The sequence below is a fragment of the Somniosus microcephalus genome, chromosome 8 (assembly GCF_052327205.1).
Source record: "Somniosus microcephalus isolate GS21.2 chromosome 8, FLI_Smic_1.0, whole genome shotgun sequence".
Taxonomy (NCBI): Eukaryota; Metazoa; Chordata; class Chondrichthyes; order Squaliformes; family Somniosidae; genus Somniosus; species Somniosus microcephalus.
This window is the reverse complement of record NC_140994.1, coordinates 272900562-272928106: the sequence shown is the minus strand read 5'-3', so window position 1 is coordinate 272928106 and position 27545 is coordinate 272900562. Positions and strand designations below refer to the sequence as shown.

General features: G+C 49.1%; 1 protein-coding gene across 1 annotated transcript in view; it reads right to left on the bottom strand.

The window, feature by feature from the left end:
* larp1 (La ribonucleoprotein 1, translational regulator) overlaps positions 1-27545 on the bottom strand; it is a 143116-nt gene that overhangs the window by 97364 nt on the left and 18207 nt on the right. The window contains exon 2 of the mRNA XM_085996204.1: positions 22635-22694. Coding sequence (XP_085852330.1) covers positions 22635-22694 — 60 coding nt within the window. The remainder of the gene's footprint in view (positions 1-22634; positions 22695-27545) is intronic.

Below are 27545 nucleotides of genomic sequence, written 5' to 3'. Positions count from 1 at the left end.
AGGATAAAGCAGCCCGCTTGATTGGCACTCCATCCACCACCTTCAACATTCACTCCCTCCACCACCGGCGCACTGTGGCTGCAGTGTGTACCATCTACAAGATGCACTGCAGCAACTCGCCAAAGCTCCTTCCAACAGCACCTTCCAAACCCGCGACCTCTACCACTTAGAAGGACAAGGGCAGCAGACGCATGGGAACATCACCACCTACAAGTTCCCCTCCAAGCCACACACCATCCTGACTTGGACCTGTATCGCCGTTCCTTCACTGTCGCTGGGCCAAAATCCTGGAACTCCCTTCCTAACAGCATTGTGGGTGTACCTACACCGTATGGACTGCAGCGGTTCAAGAAGGCGGCTCACCACCATCTTCTCGAGGGCAATTAGGGATGGGCACTAAATGCAGGCCTAGCCAGCCAGCGACGCCCACATCCCATCAATGAATTTAAAAAAAATAGGAGCAGGAGTAGGCCATTCGGCCCCTCGAGTCTGCCCCGCCATTCAATAACATCATGGCTAATCTGATCTTGGCCTCAACTCCACTTTCCCACCCACTCCCCATAACCCTCGACTCCCCATAACCCTCGACTCCCCTGTAGCTCAAATAAAAGCAAGGACATTATGATGAACCTTTATAAAACACTGGTTCGACCTTAACTGGAGTATTATGTCCAATTCTGGACACCGCATTTTAGGAAGGATGTGAAGGTCTTAGAGAGGGTACAGAAAAGATTTACAAGAATGGTTCCAGGGATGAGGGACTTCAGTTACGTGGATAGACTGGAGAAGCTGGGGCTGTTCTCCTGAGAGGAGATTTGATAGAGGTTATCAAAATCATGAGGGGATCTAGACAGAGTAGATAGAGAGAAACTGGTCCCATTGGCGGAAGGGTCGAGAACCAGAGGACACAGATTTAAAGCGATTGGCAAAAGGTCCAAAGGCGACGTGAGGAAACACTTTCTTACGCAGCGAGTGGTTATGATCTGGAATGCACTGCCTGATAGGGTGGTGGAGGCAGACTCAATCACCGCTTTCAAAAAGGAATTGTCTAAGTACCTGAAGGAAAAATAATTTGGGAAAGAGCGGGGGAGGGGGACTAGCTTAAGTGCTCTTGCAGAGAACCGGCACGGGCTCGATGGGCCAAATGGCCTCCTTCTGTGCTGTAACCTTTCCATGATTCTAGCATGGTGGACATGACCTTCGAAGAGATCAAAAAAGATAAAGACATTTAAGACAGGAAGGGGGGAAGATAACTGATAAACTAATCAAACTTCAAGAGGATAAAACCCCTGGTCCAGGTGGATACGTGCATATTAAAAGAGTTGGGGAAGAGATAGCAAAGGGAGTATTACATATATATACTAAACATTCATCAGAAAAGGGGATAGTACCAGAGGACTGGCGGACAGCTAATGTGATCCCTATATTTAAAAAGGGAGATAGAACAAGTCCAGGGAACTATAGACCAGTTAGCTTAACATCAGAGGTGGGAAAGATAATGGAATGTTTACTCAAAGATGTAATAGAAAACTGTCTAGAGACTGAAAATACAATAAAGCGTAGTCAGCACGATTTCAAAAGGGAAGGTCATGCTTGACCAACCTTATTGAATTCTTTGAAGTAGTAACAGAAAGAGTAGACAAAAACTTTGATAAGGTACCGTATAGTAGACTCACAACTATGGTCAGAACATGTGTAGTCAGGGGACAAGTAGCAGAATGGAGAGCAAGCTGGCTACAAAACACAAAATAAGGGCTAAACGTAGTAACTCAGGCTGGCAAAAGGTGGAAAGTGGTTTTCCACAGGGATCGGTGCTGGGACCAATGTTCACCATTTACATTAACGATTTGGACTCGGGAATTGGAAAGTACTGTATTTAAATTTATAGCTTAACTTGTTAAACTAATTAATATAACTATAAATAATCATTGAATAAAGACTTTCGTAACTAATTAAATAAATAAGGCTAGAATAAGATATGGCAGGGCAGGTTGTGTGTCTGGACTGCACTATGTGGGTGTGTTGCCTACCTCACAGCGGCTGGAGAGGAACTTGGAAAGGGAGGGGGTAAATCCAGTTGTCGTGGTCCATGTTGGAACAAATGACATAGGTAGGAACAGGGAGGAGGTCCTGCTGAAAGAGTATCAGGAGTTCGGATCTAAATTAAAAAGCAGGACCTCGAGGGTAATAATCTCTGGATTATTGCCCGAGCCACGTGTAAATTGGCATAGAAGCAGAAATATCAGGAGAATTAACACGTGGCTAAAAGGCTGGTGTGGGAAAGAGGGGATCCTTTTCATGGGACACTGGCACCGGTTCTGGGACAGGCAGGAGCTGTACCGATGGGACGGGTTCCACCTGAACCGGGACCCGTGTCCTAGCGGAAAGGATAAATAGGGAGGTGGCAAAGGCTTTAAACTAGTAAAATGGGGGGTGGGGCCTACAAGAAATGTAACCAGCTTAACTATAAACAAAGCAGGAAAAGAGAGCTTAGGAAAGAATAAAGTAAGGGAGGACACTGACGGCAAGGGAGCAGAGAGAGTTATAGAGCAGGAGTCTAAAAAGATGGTTAACGTAAAGTGAGAGGAAATCCTATTAAAAATGAGTTAAACTGCCTGTGCAGCAGTGCACACAGTCTCCGTAATAAAACAGGGGAGCTGGAGGCAATCATGCGTTGGGAGGACCAGACATAGTAGGGATTACTGAGGCATGGCTACAGAAAAACCAGGACTGGGAATTAAACATTGCAGGGTATAACATTTAGAAAAGATAGAGGGGGAGAAAGGGGAGGTGGATTAGCTGCAGTTATTAAAGATAACATAATGGCAGTGGAAAAAAGGGAAGTAGATATCAGCAAGACAAAAATAGCATCCATATGGATAGAGATAAAAGATAATAAAGGATCAATCAAATTAATAGGCGTGGTCTACAGACCACCTAATAGTGGAAGGGAGGTGGAGGAAGAAATATGCAGACAAATTAGGGAAATGAGTAAAAAACAGAATAATCATCATGGGGGATTTCAACTACCCCAATATTAATTGGACAGAAGAGGTAGGTAAAGGGGATAAGGGAATGGAGTTCCTACAATGTGCACAGGACTCCTTTCTAACCCCTTCTTCTTAGGCAGTCCCTCAGAACCGAGGATGACTTGCTTCCACATTAAAAATGAGTTCGCAGGTGACTGATGAGTCCAATGCGGGACCTACAGTCTCTGTCACATGTGGGGCAGACGGTGGTTGAAGGGGAGGGTGGGGTGCTTGGGTTGACATGCGCTCCTTGCGCTGTTTGCACTTGGCTTCCGCTTGCGCCCGGCAAAGAGACTCGAGGTGTTCGGCGCCTTCCCGGATGCTTCTCCTCCACTTTGTGCGGTCTTGGGTCAGGGATTCCCCGGTGTCGGTGGGGATGTTGCACTTTTTCAAGGAGGCTTTGAGGATGTCCTTGAAGTGTTTCCTCTGCCCACCTGGGGCTCTCTTGCCGTGTCGGAGCTCCGACTAGAGCGCTTGTTTTGGAAGTTTCACATCGGGCAATCTGACCGGTTCATCGGAGCTGATCAAGCGTGGTCAAAGCTTCGATGCTGGGGATGTTGGCCGGAGCGAGAACACTGACGTTGGTGCGCCTATCCTGCCAATGAATTTGCTGGATCCTGCGGAGGAAGCGTTGGTGGTACCTCTCTAGTGCTTTGAGGTGCCTGCTGTACATGGTCCATGTCTCTGAGGCATACAGGAGGGCGGGTATTACTACTGCTCTGTAGATCATGAGCGTGGTGCAGGGTTTGAGGTCCTGATCTTCAAACACTCTCTTCCTCAGGCAACTGAAAGCTGCACTGACACACTGAAGGCGGCGTTGGACTTCGTTGTCGACGTCTGCCCTTGTTGATAGTGGGATCCCGAGGTATGGAAAGTGGGCCACGTTGTCCAAGGCCTTGTCGTGGATATTGATAATCGGGGGGGTAGTGCTGTGTGACCAGGGCAGGTTGGTAGAGGACCTTTGTCTTACGTATGTTTAGTGTAAGGCCCATGCTCTTGTATGCTTCGGTGAAGGTGCCGACGATGGTTTGGAGTTCGATCTCCGAGTGGGCGCAGACACAAGCGTCGTCTGCATACTGTAATTCGACGACAGAGGATGGGACGACCTTGGATCTGGACTGGAGTCGACGGAGGTTGAACAGTTTCCCGTTTTGTTCTGTAAATTAGCTCCACTCCAGCGGGGAGTTTACTGAGGGTGAGATGGAGCATTGCAGCAAGGAAGATCAAGAAGAGCCTTGCTTGACCCCGGTCCGTACATGAATTGGGTCTGTGGTGGAACCGTTGGTCAGGATCACGGCTTGCATGTTGTCATGAAGCAGGCGGAGGATGGTGACAAACTTTTGAGGGCAGCCAAATTTGAGGAGGACACGCCATAATCCCTCACGGTTGACGGTGTCGAAGGCCTTTGTGAGATCAAAGGCGGCCATGTACAGCAGTTGGTGCTGTTTCCTGCATTTCTCTTGTAATTGACGCGTGGTGAAGATCATGTCCATTGTGCCCCTTAGTGGGCGGAATCTGCATTGCGACTCTGGGAGGAGCTCTTCAGCCACTGGGAGAAAGCGATTGAGGATTCTTGCGATGACTTTCCCTGTGGCAGACAGCAGGGAAACTCCTCTGTAATTACTGCAATCGGACTTGTCACCTTTCTTGAAGATGGTCACAATTACGGCGTCTCCGAGATCACCTGGCACGCTCTCCTCCTTCCAGATAAGAGAAATTAGTTCATGAATTTGTGCCAGTAGTGCTTCTCCGCCATGCTTTAGTGCCTCGACAGGGATTCCATCGGCTCCTGAGGCTTCTTGTTCTTCAGTTGTCGGATGGCCTTTTCAACCTCTTGACGGGCGAGGATGTGCCGAGATGGTGGTGGGCAGCATGCTGCGGGATGGAGTTGAGGACACTCACGTCGAAGACAGAGTCTCGGTTGAGGAGATCTTCGAAGTGCTCCTTCCAGCGGGCACTGACTGCCTCCCTGTCCTTCAAGAGTACCTCTCCGTTCATGGCCCGCAGTGGGGTAGGACCTTGGGTGCTTGGGCCGTAGGTGGCTTTGACTGCGCTTAAGAATCCACACACGTCGTGGTTGTCGGCTAGCTGCTGGATCTCCTGCGCTTTCTCCACCCACCATCTGTTCTTTAGGTCACGAGTTTTTTGTTGGACCTCTCGGCCTTCAGGCGTCTGTAGAGCTGCTTTCTTGCACTCGAATTCTGTTGCTGTTTCCAGATCAGGAATGCCTTGCGCTTGCGGCTTATTAGCTCATGGATCTCCTGGTCGTTCTCGTCGAACCAGTCTTGGTGTTTCCTGGTTGAGTGACCGAGCGTCTCTTCACAGGTGCTGATTATGGAGGCCTTGAGTGCAGACCAGACGCTGTGGACACTCTGTGTCTCTGCATCACTGGGAGGCGTCAGGTTGGTTGTGAGGCGCAGGCTGAATAGGGCTTTCTTAGCAGGGTCTTTGAGTGCTCCAGTGTTGATTTTCCTGCGGCATTGCTTCTGTTGCCGCCGCTGTTTTGGGGCTACATTGATGGAAATGACAGAGCAGATTAGGCGGTGGTCTGTCCAGCAGTCGTCAGTTTCTGTCATGGTGCGGGTGATGCGGCCCCTCGCTCAGACGATGACGTAGTCCAGCAGATGCCAGTGCTTGGAGCGAGGGTGCTGCCATGAAGCCTTGTACTTGTCTCTCTGACGGAACAAGGTGTTGGTTATGACAAGGCCACGTTCTAATCACTGTCAGGAGGACTGTACTGTTGGAGTTGGTTTTCCCTACCCCCTCTCCTCCGATCACACCTCCCCAGAGGTCTGTGTCCTTTCCAACTCTGGCGTTAAGGTCGCCAAGGAGGATCAGCTCGTCGCCTGTTGGGACTTGGGACAGGGATTGTTCGAGGCTGGAGTAGAATTCCTCGTTGGTCTCGCCTGTGGCTTCCAGTGTTGGGGTGTACGCACTGATGACCGCAGCGCACTGGTTCCGGGCTAGGGTGAGCCGAAGAGTCATGAGGCGCTCGTTTATACCGCAAGGGGAGTCTCGGAGATGCCCAACTACAGGAAACTGTGCGCTATCCGGCACCGACGGGACCGAGCTGTTGCCGTTCCTTCAAAACTGCCGGACACTCCAGCGCTAATGTTGAAAGATACGGGACCTTTTGAGCTCCGTATCTGTCAACAAACCCTGTTGCTTAGCAACAGCTTCTAAACAGTCCAAGCGTCTCTGTAGCTTAGCAACAGCTTCAGCAGACCTAGCAGAGCTTGACTGTTGAGGAAAAAAAGCAACGAGAAGAAATAAAACCTAACGAAAACAGCTCCTGATTTTTGCCGGTGGCTCGAGCATTCCGGACAGTTAACACAAAGTTTCCTGCAGTTCATTTTTTATGGCGAAGCCTACCCCATGGAGGTGGCGTTCTTCTTCAGGTTTGCCTTTCCAGAAGATGGTGTAGCCACCGCCTTGCTCCTTGAACTGGCCTTCCCCTGCCCGCTGGGTCTCGCTTAGGGCGGCGATGTCAATGTCGAAACGTCCGAGCTCCCAGGCAACGATAGCAGTACGGCGTTCCCGTCTGTCACTATTGGGGTTGTCCATGAGGGTCCTGACGTTCCAGGCCCCGAACTTTATTTTAAAGGGTGGAAGATGCCTGTGTGTGAAGTCTTTTAACGTGAGGTGGCCGTTACACATCAGCTACCACACGGGCTTGACAGAGCAAGGTCTTGGTCCAATGGCAAGGGGATCCAAGACGATTGGAGACCAGGCTCTGCTACATCAGCCTAGCACACACACACACACAGACTCCTACTGTCCTCCTCCCTCCTTCCCGCAGGTCCTCTCTGCCTGGGTTTCGTAGGATGCATTGTGGTCCTCCCGACCTCGCTGTTGGCCCGTGCCGCACCTTCCCTGGGCCCCGACCCCGCTGCTGGTCCACACTGCGCCAGGACTCCTGCACAGGACTCCTTTCTAACCCAATATGTAAAAAGCCCAACAAGAGAGGATTCGCTATTGGATCTAGTAATGGGGAATGAACCAGAGCAGATAAGAGAAGTAAAAGTAGGGAAACATCTAGGCAATAGTGACCATAATATAATACGCTTTAAGATGATAATTGAGAAGGACATAAGTATGACGAAAACCAGGGTAATAGATTGGAGAAAAGCTGATTTTGAGGGGCTGAGAATAGAACTTGGGAAAATAAAATGGGCAACAATATTGGCAAACGACGATGTAGAACAGCAATGGGAAACATTTAAAATGGTGTTCAAGAGAGTGCAGGAACAATATATTCTGCTAAAAGGAAAGAACAAACTAAACACTAATGAGACTCCATGGATGAATAAAGCCATAAGGGAACAATTGAAGGTAAGGAAAGAGGCATACATTAAGTACATCATAGAAATTTACAGCACAGGAGGCCGCCATTTGGCCCATCGTGTCCATGCCGGCCGACAAAGAACTATCCAGCCTAATCCCACTTTCCAGCTCTTGGTCCGTAGCCCTGTAGGTAGTATAATTGCTACGGAAGTGATTTGAAAGGACACTGTTATTGGTAGCTGCTTTACTTATAACAAAATTTAGAATATCCGCTCCCTTTGCATTGGCAGTTCTCTGGTTTAAGGCTAGCAGCTGCAATGCTGTCACCAAATCATTGCACCTCTGCATTTTGTATTAATTTTGATGGTTGCAAAATACTATTTCTGAATTAGTAATGTGCTGTGCTAAATCTAGTTTCTCATTTATAGAATCAATACAAATTTACAGCACAGAAGGAGACCATTTGGCCCATCGTGTCTGTGCCGGCCGACAAAGAGCTATCCAGCCTAATCCCACTTTCCAGCTCTTGGTCCGTAGCCCTGTAGGTTACGGCACTTCAAGTGCACATCCAAGCACTTTTTAAATGTGATGAGGGTTTCTGCCTCTACCACCCTTTCAGGCAGTGAGTTCCAGGCCTCACCACCCTCTGGGTGAAAAATGTCTCCTCAAATCCCCTCTAAACCTTCTATCAATTACTTTAAATCTGTGCCCCCTGATTATCGACCCCTCTGCTAAGGGAAATAGGTCCTTCCTATCCACTCTATCTAGGCCCCTCATAATTTTATACACCTCAATTAAATCTCCCCCCAGCCTCCTCTGTTCCAAAGAAAACAATCCCAGCCTATCCAATCTTTCCTCATAGCTAAAATTCTCCAGCCCAGGCAACATCCTCCTAAATCTCCTCTGCACCGTCTCTAGCGCAATCACATCCTTCCTGTAATGTGGTGACCAGAACTGCACACAGTATTCTAGCTGTGGCCTTACTAGTGTTTTATACAGTTCAAGCATAACCTCCCTGCTCTTATAATCTATGCCTCGGCTAGTAAAGGAAAGTATCCTGTTTGCCTTCTTAACCACCTTATCTACCTGTCCTGCTACCTTCAGGGGTCTGTGGACATGCAATCCAAGGTCACTCAGATCTTCTGCACTTCTTAGTGTCCTACCATTTACAGGAAACTCTGTGCTATCCGGCACCGACGGGACCGAGCTGTTGCCGTCCCATCAAAACTGCCGGACAAACCAGCGCTAATGTTGAAACATACGGGAGCTCCGTATCTGGCAACAAACCCTGTTGCTTAGCAACAGCTTTTAAACAGTCGGCCGTACCATGCAAGCGTCTCTGTAGCTTAGCAACAGCTTCAGCGAGACATTGCAGAGCCTGACTGGTAAAAAAAAAGCAACGAAAAGAAAAAAAACTAACAAAACGGCTCCTGCTTTTTGCCGGTGGATCGAGCATTCCGGACAGGCAGAGCGGGGTATAAAAGTCCCCAGAGACCAGGTAAGGCCTCACAGCGTCGGCGGGAATCCTGAGCGGCAGAGCGGGGTATAAAAGGCCCCAGAGACCAGGTAAGGCCTCAGTGCGTCGGCGGGAAACCTGAGCGGCAGAGCGGGGTATAAAAGTCCCCAGAGACCAGGTAAGGCCTCACAGCGTCGGCAGGAAACCTGAGCGGCAGAGCAGGGTATAAAAGTCCCCAGAGACCAGGTAAGGCCTCACAGCGTCAGCGGGAATCCTGAGCGGCAGAGCGGGCTATAAAAGGCCCCAGAGACCAGGTAAGGCCTCACAGCGTCGGCGGGAATCCTGAGCGGCAGAGCGGGGTATAAAAGTCCCCAGAGACCAGGTAAGGCCTCACAGCGTCGGCGGGAAACCTGAGCGGCAGAGCGGGGTATAAAAGTCCCCAGAGACCAGGTAAGGCCTCACAGCGTCGGCAGGAAACCTGAGCGGCAGAGCGGGGTATAAAAGTCCCCAGAGACCAGGTAAGGCCTCACAGCGTCGGCAGGAAACCTGAGCGGCAGAGCGGGGTATAAAAGGCCCCAGAGACCAGGTAAGGCCTCACAGCGTCGGCGGGAATCCTGAGCGGCAGAGCGGGGTATAAAACTCCCCAGAGACCAGGTAAGGCCTCACAGCGTCGGCAGGAAACCTGAGCGGCAGAGCGGGGTATAAAAGGCCCCAAAGACTAGGTAAGGCCTCACAGCGTCGGCGGGAATCCTGAGCGGCAGAGCGGGGCTATAAAAGTCCCAGAGACCAGGTAAGGCCTCACAGCGTCAGCGGGAATCCTGAGCGGCAGAGTGGGGCTATAAAAGGCCCAGAGACCAGGTAAGGCCTCACAGCGTCGGCGGGAAACCTGAGCGGCAGAGCGGGGTATAAAAGGCTCCAGAGACCAGGTAAGGCCTCACAGCGTCGGCGGGAAACCTGAGCGGCAGAGCGGGGTATAAAAGGCCCCAAAGACTAGGTAAGGCCTCACAGCGTCGGCGGGAATCCTGAGCGGCAGAGCGGGGCTATAAAAGTCCCAGAGACCAGGTAAGGCCTCACAGCGTCGGCGGGAATCCTGAGCGGCAGAACGGGGCTGTAAAAGTCCCCAGAGACCAGGTAAGGCCTCACAGCGTCGGCGGGAATCCTGAGCGGCAGAACGGGGCTGTAAAAGTCCCCAGAGACCAGGTAAGGCCTACCAATCTCCAGTCTGGAAGGAGAGAGGTAAAAAGTAATCCAAGTGTGACGTCACAGAAAGCGGGTAAGTGATTGGTTGGTGAGTATTTCTCCCTTTTAAGCTTAAATCTCTTTGGTTTATAGTTCTAAGGTGTGATATTCACCATCTAGAATCGGGGCAGAGGATATTTAAGAATAATATTAATAAATTTAATTAATTACATAGAATGGGAGATCAGGTGATGTGTTACTGCTGCAATATGTGGGAGCTGATGAACACCATTGATGCTCACGGTGATCACATTTGCAGTAAGTGTTGGCTGCTCGAGGAACTCCGGCTCCATGTTGACGAGCTGGAGTCCGAGCTTCAAACACTGAGACACATCAGGGAGGGGGAGAGTTACCTGGACTTTGTGTATCACGAGGTAGTCACACCAATAGATTAATTAATTCAGATGTAGTCCGTGGCCAGGGTCAGGATGGTGTGACTAGAAGTGAGGCAGGTACGGGGATCCAGGAGGTAGTGTTGGAGGAGCCGCAGCCCTTGCACTTGTCCAACAGGTTCGAGGCTCTTATTCCCTGTGGGGACAGGAGCAGGGACTGCAGGGAGGATGAGCAACCTGGCCACAGCACCGTGGAGCAGGGGGCCATTCAAGTGGGGGGAGTTGAAAGAAATGTTGTAGTGGTAGGGGATAGTATCGTTAGGGGGATAGATAAGAGTTCTTTGCAGCCGAGAGCGAGAGTCCCAAAGGCTGTGTTGCCTGCCCGGTGCCAGGGTTAAGGACATCTCCTCTGGACTGGAGAGAAACTTGGAGTGGGAGGGGGAGGATCCAGTTGTCGTGGTCCATGTTGGTACCAACGACATAGATAGGACAAGGAAGGAGGTTCTGCTGAGGGAGTTTGAGCAGCTAGGGGTCAAATTAAAAAGCAGAACCACAAGGGTAATAATCTCTGGATTATTACCTGAGCCACGAGCGAATTTGGCTAGGACAAATAAAATTAGAGAGGTAAATGCGTGGCTCAAAGACTGGTGTGGAAGAAATGGGTTTTGTTTCCTGGGACACTGGCACCAGTACTGGGGCAGGAGGGAGCTGTTCCGTTGGGACGGGCTTCACTTGGCCAGTGCTGGGACTAGAGTCCTGGCGGATCATATAACTAGGGCTGTAGAGAGGGCTTTAAACTAACTAGTGGGGGGGAGGTTCCTAGAGAGCAAATAATAAAAATGACAACAGAGAAGGTCATAGACTTAGGTAGCAGTGGGGAAATTAAAAACCAGAGCGTGTCAGGAAGGGGCAGAAGGTATGGAGTAAAAGGTAAAGTAATAAAAAGGGCAAAAGCAGGAACTAAGTGTCACAAAACATCTTTGAAAGTTCTCTATCTGAATGCATGTAGCATTCGTAACAAAATAGACGAGTTAATGGCACAAATAACTACATATGGGTATGATCTTGTGGCCATTACAGAAACATGGCTGCAGGGTGACAATGCCTGGGAATTAAACATACCAGGTTATTTAACGATCAGGAAGGACAGGCAGGAAGGAAGGGGAGGTGGGGTGGCTATGTTAATAAAGGAAGGAATCACTGTAATACAGAGAAATGATATTGGGTCAAAAGATCAGGATAATGAAACAGTTTGGGTGGAGGTAAGGAATAATAAGGGGAAAAAAACACTAGTGGGCGTAGTCTATAGGCCTCCGAACAGTGGCAACTCTGTTGGACGGAGTATCAATCAGGAAATAGTTGAGGCTTGTAATAAGGGAACATCTATAATTATGGGGGATTTTAACTATCATATTAATTGGACAAATCAAATTGGGCCTTGAGGATGAGTTCATTGAGTGTATTAGGGATGGGTTTCTTGAGCAGTATGTAACTGAACCGACCAGGGGGCAAGCAACCTTAGATCTGGTCCTGTGTAACGAGACGGGATTAATTAAAAATGTCCTAGTAAAGGATCCCCTTGGAATGAGTGACCATAACATGGTTGAATTCCATATTCAATTAGAGGGTGAGAAGGTTGGATCTCAAACAAGTGTGCTAAGCTTGAATAAAGGAGACTATGAAGGTATGAGAGCGGAATTGAGTAGAGTGGATTGGGAAAATAGATTAAAGGGTAAGACGATACATGATCAGTGGTGTACATTTAAGGAGTTATTTTACAACTTCCAAAAAAAATATATTCCACTGAGAAGAAAAGGGTGTAAAAGAAGACAGCCATCCGTGGCTAAGTAAAGAAATTAAGGATAGTATTCGACTAAAAACAAGGGCATATAAGGTAGCCAAATCTAGTGGGAGGATAGAGGATTGGGAAATGTTTAAAAGACAGCAAAAAATAACAAAAAGATTGATTAAGAAAGGGAAGATAGATTATGAAAGTAAATTAGCAAAAAATATAAAAACAGATAGTAAGAGTTTTTATAGTTATATAAAAAGAAAAAGGGTGGCTAAAGTAAATGTTGGTCCCTTAGAGGATGAGACCGGGAAATTAATGGTGGGAAATATGGAGATGGCAAAAACACTGAATGAATATTTTACATCAGTCTTTACAGTAGAAGACACTAAGAATATCCCAACACTGGACAAACAGGGGGCTAAAGGGGGGGGAGGAGCTAAACACGATCAAAATCACTAAGGAAGTGGTACTCGGTAAAATAATGGGACTCAAGGCGGATAAATCACCTGGACCTGATGGCTTACATCCTAGGGTCTTGAGGGAAGTGGCGGTAGGGATTGTGGATGCATTGGTAATAATTTTCCAAAACTCCCTGGACTCGGCAAAGGTCCCGGCAGACTGGAAAACTGCTAATGTAACACCCTTATTTAAAAAGGGCAGTAGACAGAAGGCTGGAAACTACAGACCGGTTAGCCTAACATCTGTGGTAGGTAAAACTTTGGAGTCCATTATTAAGGAGACAGTAACAGGACATTTGGATAATCATAATTTAATAGGACAAAGTCAGCATGGTTTTATGAAGGGGAAGTCATGTTTGACAAATTTGCTGGAGTTCTTTGAGGAAGTAACGTATAGGGTGGATAAAGGGGAACCAGTGGACGTAGTGTATTTAGACTTCCAAAAGGCATTTGACAAGGTGCCACACAAAAGATTGTTGCTTAAGATAAAAAATCACGGGATTGAGGGTAATATTCTGGCATGGATAGAGGATTGGCTATCTAACAGAAGGCAGAGAGTTGGGATAAATGGTTCCTTCTCAGACTGGCAATCAGTAACTAGTGGTGTTCCGCAGGGGTCAGTGCTGGGTCCCCAACTCTTTACAATCTATATTAACGATTTGGAGGAGGGGACCGAGTGTAACATATCAAAGTTTGCAGATGATACTAAGATGGGAGGGAAAGTAGTGAGTGAGGAGGACATAAAAAACCTGCAAGGGGACATCGACATGCTAAGTAAGTGGGCAGAGATTTGGCAGATGGAATACAATACTGGAAAGTGTGAGGTTATGCACTTTGGCAGGAAAAATCGTAGAGCAAGTTATTATCTTAATGGCAAGAAACTGGAAAGTACTGAAGTACAAAGGGATCTGGGGGTCCTGGTGCACGAAACTCAAAAGGTTAGTATGCAGGTGCAGCAAGTGATTAAGAAAGCCAATGGAATGTTGGCTTTCATTGCTAGGGGGATAGAATATAAAAATAGGGAGGTATTGCTTCAGTTCTACAAGGTATTGGTGAGACCGCACCTGGAATACTGCGTACTTGCTCTCGAGTCAGTACAAAGAAGGTACACTCGGTTAATCCCGGGGATGAGGGGATGGACGTATGAGGAGAGGTTGAGTAGATTGGGACTCTACTCATTGGAGTTCAGAAGAGTGAGAGGCGATCTTATTGAAACATATAAGATTGTGAAGGGGCTGGATCGGGTGGATGCGGGGAAGATGTTCCCGATGATGGGTGAAACTAGAACTCATAGAGTAATACAGCACGGATAGAGGCCCTTCGGCCCATCGTGTCCGCGCCGGCCATCAAGCCCTGTCTAATCTAATCCCATATTCCAGCATTTGGCCCGTAGCCTTGTATGCTATGGCATTTCAAGTGCACATCCAAATGCTACTTAAATGTTGTGAGGGTTTCTGCCTCCACAACCCTTTCAGGCAGTGAGTTCCAGACTCCAATCACCCTCTGGGTGAAAAAGTTCTTTCTCAAATCCCCTCTAAACCTCCCGCCCTTTACCTTGAATCTATGCCCCCTAGTTATTGACCCCTCTACTAAGGGAAAAAGCTCCTCAGCATCCATCCTATCTATGCCCCTCATAATTTTGTACACCTCAATCATGTCCCCCCTCAGCCTCCTCTGCTCCAAGGAAAACAAACCCAATCTGCCCAGTCTCTCTTCATAGCTGAAGCGCTCCAGCCCTGGTAACATCCTGGTGAACCTCCTCTGCACCCTCTCTAACGCGATCACATCCTTCCTGTAGTGTGACGACCAGAACTGCACACAGTATTCCAGCTGTGGCCTAACCAGTGTTTTATACAGCTCCATCATAACCTCCTTGCTCTTATATTCACTGCCTCGGCTAATGAAGGCAAGTATCCCATATGCCTTTTTTACCACCTTATCCACCTGTTCCGCCGCCTTCAGGGATCTGTGTACTTGCACACCCAGATCCCTCTGACCCTCCGTCTTGCCTAGGGTCTTTCCATTCATTGTGTATTCCTTTGCCTTGTTAGTCCCCCCAAAGTGCATCACCTCGCACTTTTCCGGGTTAAATTCCATTTGCCACTGTTCCGCCCATCTGACCAACCCATCTATATCGTCCTGCAGACTGAGGCTACCCTCCTCGCTATTTACCACCCTACCAATTTTTGTATCATCCGCGAACTTACTGATCATACCCTTTACATTCATATCCAAGTCATTAATGTAGACCACAAACAGCAAGGGACCCAGCACCGATCCCTGTGGTACCCCACTGGCCACAGGCTTCCAGTCACAAAAACAACCTTCGACCATCACCCTCTGCCTTCTGCCACTAAGCCAGTTTTGTATCCAATGTGCCAAGGCACCCTGGATTCCATGGGCTCTTACCTTCTTGACCAGTCTCCTGTGCGGGACTTTATCGAAGGCCTTACTGAAATCCATGTATACCACATCCACTGCGTTACCCTCATCCACACTCCTAGTCACCCCCTCAAAAAATTCAATCAAATTAGTCAGACATGATCTTCCCTTGACAAAGCCATGTTGACTATCCCTGATTAATCCTTGCCTCTCCAAGTGGAGACAAATTTTGTCCCTCAGGATTTTTTCCAATAATTTTCCTACCTCTGATGTTAGGCTCACTGGCCTGTAGTTCCCCGGTTTTTCCCTATTACCCTTCTTGAATAATGGTACTACATTAGCGGTTCTCCAGTCCTCTGGCACATCCCCTGTGGCCAGAGAGGTCCTGAATATATGTGTTAAGAGCCCCCGCAATCTCCTCCTTTGCCTCACACAGCAGCCTGGGACACATTTCATCCGGGCCTGGGGATTTATCCATTTTTAGGCCAGCTAAAACCGCCAATACCTCCTCCCTCTCGATGTTAATATGTTCGAGCATATCACAGTCCCCCCGCCCTATTTCTATGTCTACATCGTCCTTCTCCATAGTGAAAACAGATGCAAAAAATTCATTTAGAACCCCTCCTACATCTTCCGGCTCCACACACAGATTGCCACTTTTGTCCCTAATGGGCCCTATTTTTTCCCTAGTTATCCTCTTACCCTTAATATACTTATAAAACATCTTCGGATTTTCCTTTATTTTGCTCGCCAGTGTTATTTCATGGCCCCTCCTTGATCTCCTAATTTCTTTTTTAAGTATCCCCCTGCACTTTTTGTACTCCTCTAGGGCTTCCTCCGTCTTTAGCCTTTTGTATCTACCAAAAGCCCTCCTTTTTTTCCTAATCCATTCTCGTATATCCCCTGACATCCAAGGTTCCCTGTGGTTTTTGGAACCACCCTTGACCTTTACGGGAACATGTTGCCATTGTATGATCTCAATCTCCCTTCTGAAAGCCTCCCATTGCTCCGATGCGGATTTTCCTACAAGTAGCTGATCCCAGTCCATTTTGGCCAGATCCTGCCTTATCCTATTAAAATCGGCCTTCCCCCAATTTAGAACCTTTATTTCCGGCCCATCCCTGTCCTTTTTCATGACCACCTTAAATCTTACCATATTATGGTCACTATCACCAAAGTGCTCACCTACAAACACTTTTTCCACTTGGCCGGCCACATTCCCTAGAATTAGGTCCAGTACCGCCCCCTCTCTTGTAGGACTTTCTACATGCTGGCTGAAAAAGCTCTCCTGGATGCACTTTAAGAATTCTACACCCTCTGAGCCTTTCACACTCTGACTATCCCAGTTAATATTGGGGAAGTTGAAATCCCCCATTATTATTACCCTATTATTTGCACATTTCTCTGAGATTTGCCTACATATCTGTTCCTCTATCTCCCCCTGACTGTTTGGAGGCCTATAGTACACTCCCAGCAAAGTGCTTTCCCCCTTTTTGTTTTTAAGCTCCACCCATATGGCCTCATTAGAGGACCCTGCTAATATGTCATCCCTCCTTACTGCAGTAATTGACTCCTTAATTAATATTGCGACACCCCCTCCTCTTATACCTCCCCCTCTGTCTCGCCTGAAGATTCTGTACCCCGGAATATTGAGCTGCCCTTCCCTCAACCATGTCTCCGTGATAGCAACAATATCATACTCCCATGTGTTTATCAACACCTTCAGTTCATCCACCTTATTTGCAAGACTCCTTGCATTAAAATAGATGCCATCCAGCCTTGCCCTTATATATTTGCCCTGTCTACCAAGCTGACTTGTTTTTTTCCCTATAATTGGCAGCACATCCCCCCCTATTTCAGCTCCCCTCTGTATCCCATCCCCCTGCCAAGTTAGTTTAAACCCCCCCCAACAGTGCTAGCAAACCTCCCCGCAAGGATATTTGTCCCGCTCTGGTTCAGGTGCAACGCGTCCGACTTGTACAAGTCCCACCTTTCCCAGAAGCAGGCCCAGTGATCCTGGGGGGCATCGTCTTAGAATAAGGGGCTGCTCTTTCAAAACTGAGATGAGGAGGAACTACTTCACTCAGAGGGTGGTAGGTCCATGGAATATGCTGCCCCAAAAAGCTGTAGAAGCTACATCATTACATAAATTTAAAACAGAAATAGACAGTTTCCTAGAAGTAAAGGGAATTAAGGGTTACGGGGAGCGGGCAGGAATTTGGACATGAGTCTAGGTTCGGATCGGTCATGGCCCTGTGGGTAGCGGAGCGGGCCCAGGGGCCGTGTAGCCTGATCCTGCTCCTATTTCGTGTGTCTAATTCTGTTAGATTCAGGAGATGGTTCTGCGATAGTGGATTGGCGGTTAGGATCAGATCAGCCATGATCTTATTGAATGGCGGAGCAGGCTCGAGGGGCCGATTGGCCTACTCCTGCTCCTATTTCTTATGTTCTTATGTTAACCTCCGGATAAACCAAAGTTTCCTGTAATGTGTATTGCCTTGCCTTGTTAGCCCTCCCCAAATGCATTAGCTCACACTTCTCCGGAGTGAATTCCATTTGCCACTGTTCTGCCCACCTGACCAGTCCATTGATATCTTCCTGCAGTCTGCAGCTTTCTTCTTCTTTATCCAGGTCCACTTCCCTGCCCGCTCCCCGTAACCCCTAATTCCCTTATCAGCGAGGAAACTGTCTATCTCCGTTTAAATTTATTTAATGTTGCAGCTTCCACAGCTCTCTGAGGTAGCAAATTCCATAGATTTACTACCCTCTGAGCGAAGAAGTTTCTCCTCATCTCAGTTTTGAAACGGCAGCCCCTTATTCTAAGATTATGCCCCCTAGTTCTAGTCTCACCCATCAGCGGAAACATCCTCTCCGCATCCACCCGATCAAGCCCCCTCACAATCTTATATGTTTCGATAAGATCGCCTCTCATTCTTCTGAATTCCAATGAGTATAGCCCCAACCTACTCAACCTTTCCTCATAAGTCAACCCCCTCATCTCTGGAATCAACCGAGTGAACCTTCTCTGAACTGCCTCGAGAGCAAGTATATCTTTTCTTAAATATGGAAACCAAAACTGCATGCAATATTCCAGGTGTGGCCTCACCAGTACCCTGTATAACTGAAGCAAGACTTCCCTGTTTTTATACTCCATCCCCCTTGCAATAAAAGCCAAGATTCCATTGGCCTTCCTGATCACCTGCTGTACCTGCATACTAACCTTCTGTGTTTCATGCACCAGGACCCCCAGATCCCTTTGTACTGTAGCACTTTGCAGTTTCTCTCCATTTAGATAATAACTTGCTCTTTGATTTTTTCTGCCAAAGTGCATAACCTCACACTTTCCAACATTATATTCCATCTGCCAAATTTCTGCCCACTCACTTAGCCTGTCTATGTCCTTTTGCAGGTTTTTTATGTCCTCCTCACTCACTGCTTTCCCTCCCATCTTTGTATCGTCAGCAAACTTGGATACGTTGCACTTGGTCCCCTCCTCCAAATCGTTAATATAGATTGTAAAGAGTTGGGGTCCCAGCACTGACCCCTGCGGAACACCACTAGTTACTGATTGCCAACCCAAGAATGAACCATTTATCCCAACTCTCTGTTTTCTGTTAGATAGCCAATCTTCCACCCATGCCAGTATATTACCCCCAATCCTGTGATTTTTTATCTTGTGCAGTAATCTTTTGTGTGGCACCTTGTCAAATGCCTTTTGGAAGTCCAAATACACCACATCCACTGGTATCCTTTTATCCACCCTGTTTGTTACATCCTCAAAGAATTCGAGCAAATTTGTCAAACATGACTTCCCCTTCATAAAACCATGCTGACTCTGTCCGATTAAATTATGCTTATCCAAATGTCCTGTTACTGCTTCCTTAATAATGGATGCCAACATTTTACCAACCACAGATGTTAGGCTAACTGGTCTATAGTTTCCAGCCTTTTGTCTACCTCCCTTTTTAAATAAGGGCGTTACATTAGCAGTTTTCCAATCTGTTGGGACTTTCCTGAATCCAGGGAGGACTTTCCTGAATCCAGGGAGTTTTGGAAAATTACCACCAATGCATCCACAATCCCTACCGCTACTTCTCTCAAGACCCTAGGATGTAAGCCATCAGGTCCAGGGGATTTATCCGCCTTATGTCCCGTTATCTTACCGAGTACCATCTCGTTGGTGATTTTAATCGTGTTTAGCTCCTCCCTCCCATAGCCCCCCGTTTGTCCAGTGTTGGGATATTTTTAGTGTCCTCTACTGTAAAGACTGATACAAAATATTTGTTCAGCGTTTCTGCCATCTCCATGTTCCCCACCACTAATTTCCCGGTCTCGTCCTCTAAGGGACCAACATTCACTTTAGCCACCCTTTTTCTTTTTGTATAACTGTAGAAACTCTTGCTATCTGTTTTTATATTTTTTGCTAGTTTACTTTCATAATCTATCTTCCCTTTCTTAATTAATCTTTTAGTTATTCTTTGCTGGCTTTTAAATGCTTCCCAACCTTCCAAATTCCCACTAGATTTGGCTACTTTATATGCCCTTGTTTTCAGTCGGATACTATCCTTTATTACTTTACTAAGCCACGGATGGCTGTCTTTTCTTTTACGCCCCTTTTTCCTCAGTGGAATATATTTTTCTTGAAAGTTGTGAAATATCTCCTTGAATGTACACCACTGCTCATGTACCGTCTTACACCTTAATCTATTTTCCCAGTCCACTTTAGTCAACTCTGCTCTCATACCTTCATAGTCTCCTTTATTTAAGCTTAGTATCACAGAATCACAGAAACCCCACAGTGCAGATAGAGGCCATTTCGGCCCATCGAGCCTGCACCGACACATATCCCACTCGATCCCCGTAACCCCTACACCAACACATATCCCACCCTATCCCCGTAACCCCATGTATTTCATCCCCCTAACACTAAGGGTCAATTTATCATAGCCAATCAACCTAACCCGCACATCTTTGGACTGTGGGAGGAAACCGGAGCACCCGGAGGAAACCCACGCAAACACGGGGAGAATGTGCAAACTCCACACAGACAGTCACCTGAGGCCGGATTCGAACCCGGGTCCCTGGCGCTGTGAGGCAACAGTGCTAACCACTATGCCACCGTGCTGGTACGCTGGTTTGAGATCCAACTCTCTCACCCTCCAACTGAATTTGGAATTCAACCATGTTATGGTCACTCATTCCAAGGGGATCCTTTACTAGGACATTTTTTATTAATCCTGTCTCATTACACAGGACCAGATCTAAGATTGCCTGCCCCCTGGTTGGTTCAGTAACATACTGATCAAGGATCCCGTCCCTAATGCACTCTATGAACTCTTCCTCAAGGCTGCCCTGCCCAATTTGATTTGTCCAGTCAATATGAAAGTTAAAATCTCCCATGATTATAGCTGTTCCCTTATTACAAGCCCCAACTATTTCCTGATTTATACTCCGACCAATAGAGTTGCAACTGTTAGGAGGCCTATAGACTACGCCCACTAGTGACTTTTTCCCCTTATTATTCCTTATCTCCACCCAAACCGTTTCACTATCCTGATCCTTTGACCCAATATCATTTCTCACTATTGCAGTGATTCCATCCTTTATTAACACAGCCACCCCACCTCCCTTTCCTTCCTGTCTGTCCTTCCTAATAGTCAAATACCCCTGGATGTTTAGTTCCCAGTCATGGTCACCCTGCAGCCATGTCTCCGTAATGGCCACCAGATCATACCCATGTGTAGTTATTTGTACCGTCAACTCGTCTATTTTGTTACGAATGCTGCGTGCATTCAGATAAAGAACTTTTAAATATGTTTTGTGACAATTTATTCCTGCTTTTACCCCCTTTACTACTTTACCTTTATACATTCTGTCCCTTCCTGACACGCTCTGGTTATTAATTCCCCCACTGCTACCTTGCTCTATTGCCTTCTCCGCTGACAGTTGGTCCAAATGGCCTATTTCTGTGCTGTAGACTCGATGTAAACTAGGCTTGTATTCCCTGGAATATAGAAGGTTAAGGGGCGATTTGATTGAGGTTTTTAGGATTTTGAAAGAATGTAGAAACTTTGAAATTATGTCCTGTATACCCAAGTGCAGGTCATTAACATATCAAAATAGATAGAGAGAAACTTTTTCCACTGGTGGGGAGTCTAGGTTAAGGTGACAGAACCCTGAAATCAAAGCCAGGCCGTTCAGGAGAGAAGTTAGGAAACACCTCCCACAAAAGGCAGTAGATGCAAGCTCAATTAATAATTTTAAATCTGAGATGAATAAATCTTTGGGTATTAAGGGATATGGAGCCAAGGCAGGTGATGGAGTTATGATACAGATCAACCATGATCTCACTGAATGGCGGAACAGGCTCGAGGGGCAGAATGGCATCCATCTCAATCACATGACATCACTGCAGGAGTTCCTCAGGGCAGTGTCCTAGGCCCAACCATCTTCAGCTGTTTCATCAATGACCTTCCCTCCATCATAAGGTCAGAAGTGGGGGTGTTCGCTGATGATTGCACACTGTTCAGCACCATTCGAGACTCGTCAGATACTGATGCAGTCCGTATCCATATGCAGCAAGACCTGGACAACATTCAGACTTGGGCTGACAAGTGGCAAGTAACATTCGCACCACACAAGTGCCAGGCAATGACCATCTCCAACAAGCGAGACTCTAACCATCTCCCCTTGACATTCAATGGCATTACCATCGCTGAATCCCCCACTATCAACATCCTGGGGGTTACCATTGATCAGAAGCTGAACTGGACCAGTCATATAAATGCTGTGGCTCCAAGAGCAGGCCAGAGGCTGGGAATTCTGCAGCGAGTGTCTCACCTCCTGACTCCCCAAAGCCTTTCCACCATCTACAAGGCACAAGTCAGGAGTGTGATGGAATACTCTCCACTTGCCTGGATGAGTGCAGCTCCAACAACACTCAAGAAGCTCGACACCATTCAGGATAAAGCAGCCCGCTTGATTGGCACTCCATCCACCACCTTCAACATTCACTCCCTCCACCACCGGCGCCCTGTGGCTGCAGTGTGTACCATCTACAAGATGCACTGCAGTAACTCGCCAAAGCTCCTTCAACAGCACCTTCCAAACCCGCAACCTCTACCACTTAGAAGGACAAGGGCAGCAGACGCATGGGAACACCACCACCTACAAGTTCCCCTCCAAGCCACACACCATCCTGACTTGGACCTGTATCGCCGTTCCTTCACTGTCGCTGGGCCAAAATCCTGGAACTCCCTTCCTAACAGCATTGTGGGTGTACCTACACCATATGGACTGCAGCGGTTCAAGGCGGCTCACCACCATCTTCTCAAGGGCAATTAGGGATCGGCACTAAATGCAGGCCTAGCCAGCGACGCCCACATCCCATCAATGAATTTTAAAAAAAATGGCATCCTCCTGTTCTGAGTTAGCTCTTGATACAGTGTAAACCCACTGTGATTCTTCAAACCTAAAACCGTCTCCCTTCCCACCCAGGAGGTAATTATTGCAGTCTTATTGACACCAATACCAGGCTAACTTGGTCAGATGTAACCTCAGAAATTCAGCTGTGTTTCTGCAGACCTGTATCCTCAACTCCCAGCTCTGACTATTCGCCAACAATAAAAGTTACAAAGTGAGGAAACTCGGGCCAAGTAATACCTTGTTATTGACGATTTCACCGGGTGTGGGCCAGTTCGTGGTGTCACCAAAATCGCTGACCTGCAACAGAAAAAAAATCCCGCGTCAGCTATTTTCAAACGACAAAAGGTTAAGTTGAACACAATCAGGCCACAATTCTGCGAGTCTGAGGGACTTTATCAGACAAATTTGACACAAAAATGATGAAAGGTCGTCGACTTGAAATGTTAACTCTGTTTCTCTCTCCACAGATGCTGCCTGAACTGCTGAGTATTTCCAGCATGTTCTGTTTTTATTCCAGATTTCCAGCAGCTGCAGTATTTGGCTTTTGAGTGGCTTTTGAGATCAGCTGGTGACTGCCTGGGCAGAAGGCAGCACCTTCCCAGCAGGCGCAAATTCCACCCCACCACACCAGAGACTTGAGCACCTAATCCAGGCTGATATTCCAGTGCAGTACTGAGGGAGTGCTGCACTGTCGGAGGGGCAGTACTGAGGGAGCGCTGCACTGTCGGAGGGGCAGCACTGAGGGAGCGCCGCACTGTCGGAGGGGCAGTACTGAGGGAGCGCTGCACTGTCGGAGGAGCAGTACTGAGGGAGCGCCGCACTGTCGGAGGGGCAGTACTGAGGGAGCGCTGCACTGTCGGAGGGGCAGTACTGAGGGAGAGCCGCACTGTCAGAGGGGCAGTACTGGAGGGAGGGCCGCACTGTCGGAGGGGCAGTACTGAGGGAGCTGCACTGTCGAGGCGCAGCACTGAGGGAGCGCTGCACTGTCGGAGGGGCAGCACTGAGGGAGTGCTGCACTGTCGGAGGGGCAGCACTGAGGGAGCGCTGCACTGTCGGAGGGGCAGTACTGAGGGAGAGCCGCACTGTCGGAGGGGCAGTACTGAGGGAGCACCGCATTGTCGGAGGGGCAGTACTGAGGGAGCGCCGCACTGTCGGAGGGGCAGTACTGAGGGAGAGCCGCACTGTCAGAGGGGCAGTACTGAGGGAGGGCCGCACTGTCGGAGGGGCAGTACTGAGGGAGCTGCACTGTCGAGGCGCAGCACTGAGGGAGTGCTGCACTGTCGGAGGGGCAGCACTGAGGGAGTGCTGCACTGTCGGAGGGGCAGCACTGAGGGAGCGCTGCACTGTCGGAGGGGCAGTACTGAGGGAGAGCCGCACTGTCGGAGGGGCAGTACTGAGGGAGCACCGCATTGTCGGAGGGGCAGTACTGAGGGAGCGCCGCACTGTCGGAGGGGCAGTACTGAGGGAGAGCCGCACTGTCGGGGGGCAGCACGGAGGGAGCGCTGCACTGTCGGAGGGGCAGTACTGAGGGAGAGCCGCACTGTCGGAGGGGCAGTACTGAGGGAGCACCGCATTGTCGGAGGGGCAGCACTGAGGGAGTGCTGCACTGTCGGAGGGGCAGCACTGAGGGAGCGCTGCACTGTCGGAGGGGCAGTACTGAGGGAGAGCCGCACTGTCGGAGGGTACTGAGGGAGCACCACATTGTCGGAGGGGCAGTACTGAGGGAGCGCCGCACTGTTGGAGGGGCAGTACTGAGGGAGAGCCGCACTGTCGGGGGGCAGCACGGAGGGAGTGCCGCACTGTCGGAGGGGCAGTACTGAGGGAGCGCCGCACTGTCGGAGGGGCAGTACTGAGGGAGCGCCGCACTGTCGGAGGGGCAGTACTGAGGGAGAGCCGCACTGTCGGGGGGCAGCACGGAGGGAGTGCCGCACTGTCGGAGGGGCAGTACTGAGGGAGCGCCGCACTGTCGGAGGGGCAGTACTGAGGGAGCACCGCATTGTCGGAGGGGCAGTACTGAGGGAGCGCCGCACTGTCGGAGGGGCAGTACTGAGGGAGAGCCGCACTGTCAGAGGGGCAGTACTGAGGGAGGGCCGCACTGTCGGAGGGGCAGTACTGAGGGAGCTGCACTGTCGAGGCGCAGCACTGAGGGAGTGCTGCACTGTCGGAGGGGCAGCACTGAGGGAGTGCTGCACTGTCGGAGGGGCAGCACTGAGGGAGCGCTGCACTGTCGGAGGGGCAGTACTGAGGGAGAGCCGCACTGTCGGAGGGGCAGTACTGAGGGAGCACCGCATTGTCGGAGGGGCAGTACTGAGGGAGCGCCGCACTGTCGGAGGGGCAGTACTGAGGGAGAGCCGCACTGTCAGGGGGCAGCACGGAGGGAGCGCTGCACTGTCGGAGGGGCAGTACTGAGGGAGAGCCGCACTGTCGGAGGGGCAGTACTGAGGGAGCACCGCATTGTCGGAGGGGCAGCACTGAGGGAGTGCTGCACTGTCGGAGGGGCAGCACTGAGGGAGCGCTGCACTGTCGGAGGGGCAGTACTGAGGGAGAGCCGCACTGTCGGAGGGTACTGAGGGAGCACCGCATTGTCGGAGGGGCAGTACTGAGGGAGCGCCGCACTGTCGGAGGGGCAGTACTGAGGGAGCGCCGCACTGTCGGAGGGGCAGGACTGAGGGAGCGCCGCACTGTCGGAGGGGCAGTACTGAGGGAGCGCCGCACTGTCGGAGGGGCAGGACTGAGGGAGAGCCGCACTGTCGGGGGGCAGCACGGAGGGAGTGCTGCACTGTCGGAGGGACAGTACTGAGGGTGCACTGCACTGTCGAGGTGCCATCCTTTGGATGAGACATTAAACCGAGGCCCCGTCTACCCTCTCAGGTGGATGTAAAAGATCCCACTGCACTATTGGAAGTAGAGCAGGGGAGTTCTCCCCGGTGTCCTAGCCAAGTGTGAGGTGATGCATTTTGGCAGAAGGGATAGGGAGAGGCAATATAGACTTCATGGCACAGTTCTGAAGAGTGTGCAGGGACAGAGGGACCTGGAGGTTCATGTGCATAGATCCCTGAAGGTGGCAGGACATATTGAGAGAATAGTTAGCAAATCACTACTTGGGCTTGATACATAGAGGCCTTGAGTACCAAAGCAGGGAAGTTATGCTGAACCTTTATAAAGCTCTGGTTAGGCCACAACTGAAGTATTGCATCCTGTTCTGGTCATCACACTTTAGGAAGGATGTGAAGGTCCTTGAGAGGGTGCAGAGGAGATTTACCAGAATGGTTCCAGGGATGGGGGATCTTAGCTACATGGTTAGGTTGGAGAAGCTGGGGTTGTTCTCCTTGGAGCAAAGGAGGTTGAGGGGAGATTTGATCGAGGTGTACAAGATTATGACGGGTTTGGATAAGGTAGACAGGGAAAGGCTGTTCCCACTAGCTGATGGTACAAGGACTCGGGGACACAGATTTAAGGTTTAGGCAAGAGATACAAGGGGGGGATGTGAGGAAGAACATTTTTATGCAGCGAGTGGTAATGACCTGGAACTCGCTGCCGACGGGGGTGGTGGAAGCGGAGACAATCAATGATTTCAAAAGGAAGTTGGATCGGCACTTGAGGGAAATAAACTTGCAGGGCCACGGGGATAGAGCGGGGGAATGGGACTGACTGGATCGCTATACAGAGAGCCGGCATGGACTCGATGGGCCGAATGGCCTCCTTCTGTGCCATAATGACTATAACTCAATATTTATCATTTGACCAATGTCACTAAAAACAGATTATCTGGTTATTTATCTCATTGCTCTTTGTGGGAGCTTGCTGTGCACAAATTGGCATTTGTGCTTCCGACAATGCAACAGTGACGACACTTCAAACGTATTTCATTGGCTGTGAATCGCTTTGTGACATCCTGAGGTCGTTAAAGGTGCTATATAAATGCAAGTTCCCCTCCGAACACAGTCACACCACCCCCCTCCCTCCAACCCCATCACAGGCCCCTTCCCAACCCCTTCACAGCCCATACGGTGTTGTGCATTTTGATGTGACATATGACGGGGTACATGGCTTTTTTTGAGGGGTGGTGGGGAGAGTTGATCTCTCGAACACTGAACTTACTGCGGTAACCGGTGCATGCAAATCACTAACTTAGAGGGAACATGGGTGTAAAAACCTGTTTTGCAAGTCAGTAACTGTGATGCCTGTTCACACAGAAACTGGTGAACACGTCAACACTTCACAGCAGTTTCCAAACATCTGCAATCCCACCCATGAGATCCTCCTCTGGGGCCAGAGTCAAAGCTCCCGGCACAAGAATCACCCGGGAACACAACATCACTCCCAAAAGTACTTCATTCCTCCCTTTGAAACATTGCGTGCCAAGGTGAATATAAAGCTGCACCTCACACTCCCATTGTGAATGGGGAGAGGGAGAATGTGTAGAGAGACCTGTAATACGGGACTGGCCTCTCGTCCCATACAGAAGTCGCCCTATACTGGCCCAGCCTGTACACACCAACAGTCGCTGATGTTTCTTGGACACTGCCATAAATAATCACATCATGGCTTTCGATGCTGTGTGAATATTGTGTGTCTGTGGAATGTGCTGTGCAGTGTCGAGAGAACGAGTCCCTGCAGCAAAGTAACGAGGGCCAAGACTTGGATTTGGAGCAAAAGCCTCACTTTTTCTAAAGCAACATTCAATAGCTGTGCGGAGTGTCTGACTCCCGGCGATCATACAGCAACTGCTGCACTTTGTGATCTTTGATGGTAATAGCAAGGTTTTTTTCACTCTAATGGTTAGCCCTTTTATAAAATCACTAGGTTAAATAAGAGAGCAGATATAACAAAAGACTTGCATTCATATAGCGCCTTTCACAACTGTAGGACATCCCAAACAAAGTTCCCGGTAACGCGCAGGCTGTTCACCAGCTTTTCAATGGAAGAAACCGCGCATGCATGAAAATTTGAATGGGCCGCGCAGCCAATTAAAGGGACCGCGCACAAATGTAATTTAGTTTTACACGGATCATTGGCTGTAAAGCGCTTTGAGGCCAATGAAGCACAGGAAACTTATTTATCCGGCACCGACGGGACCGGCGTGGTGCCGGTTTATCAAAAAGTCCAGATTACAGAGAGGTAAAGTAAAAGGTACGAGAGTCCCGT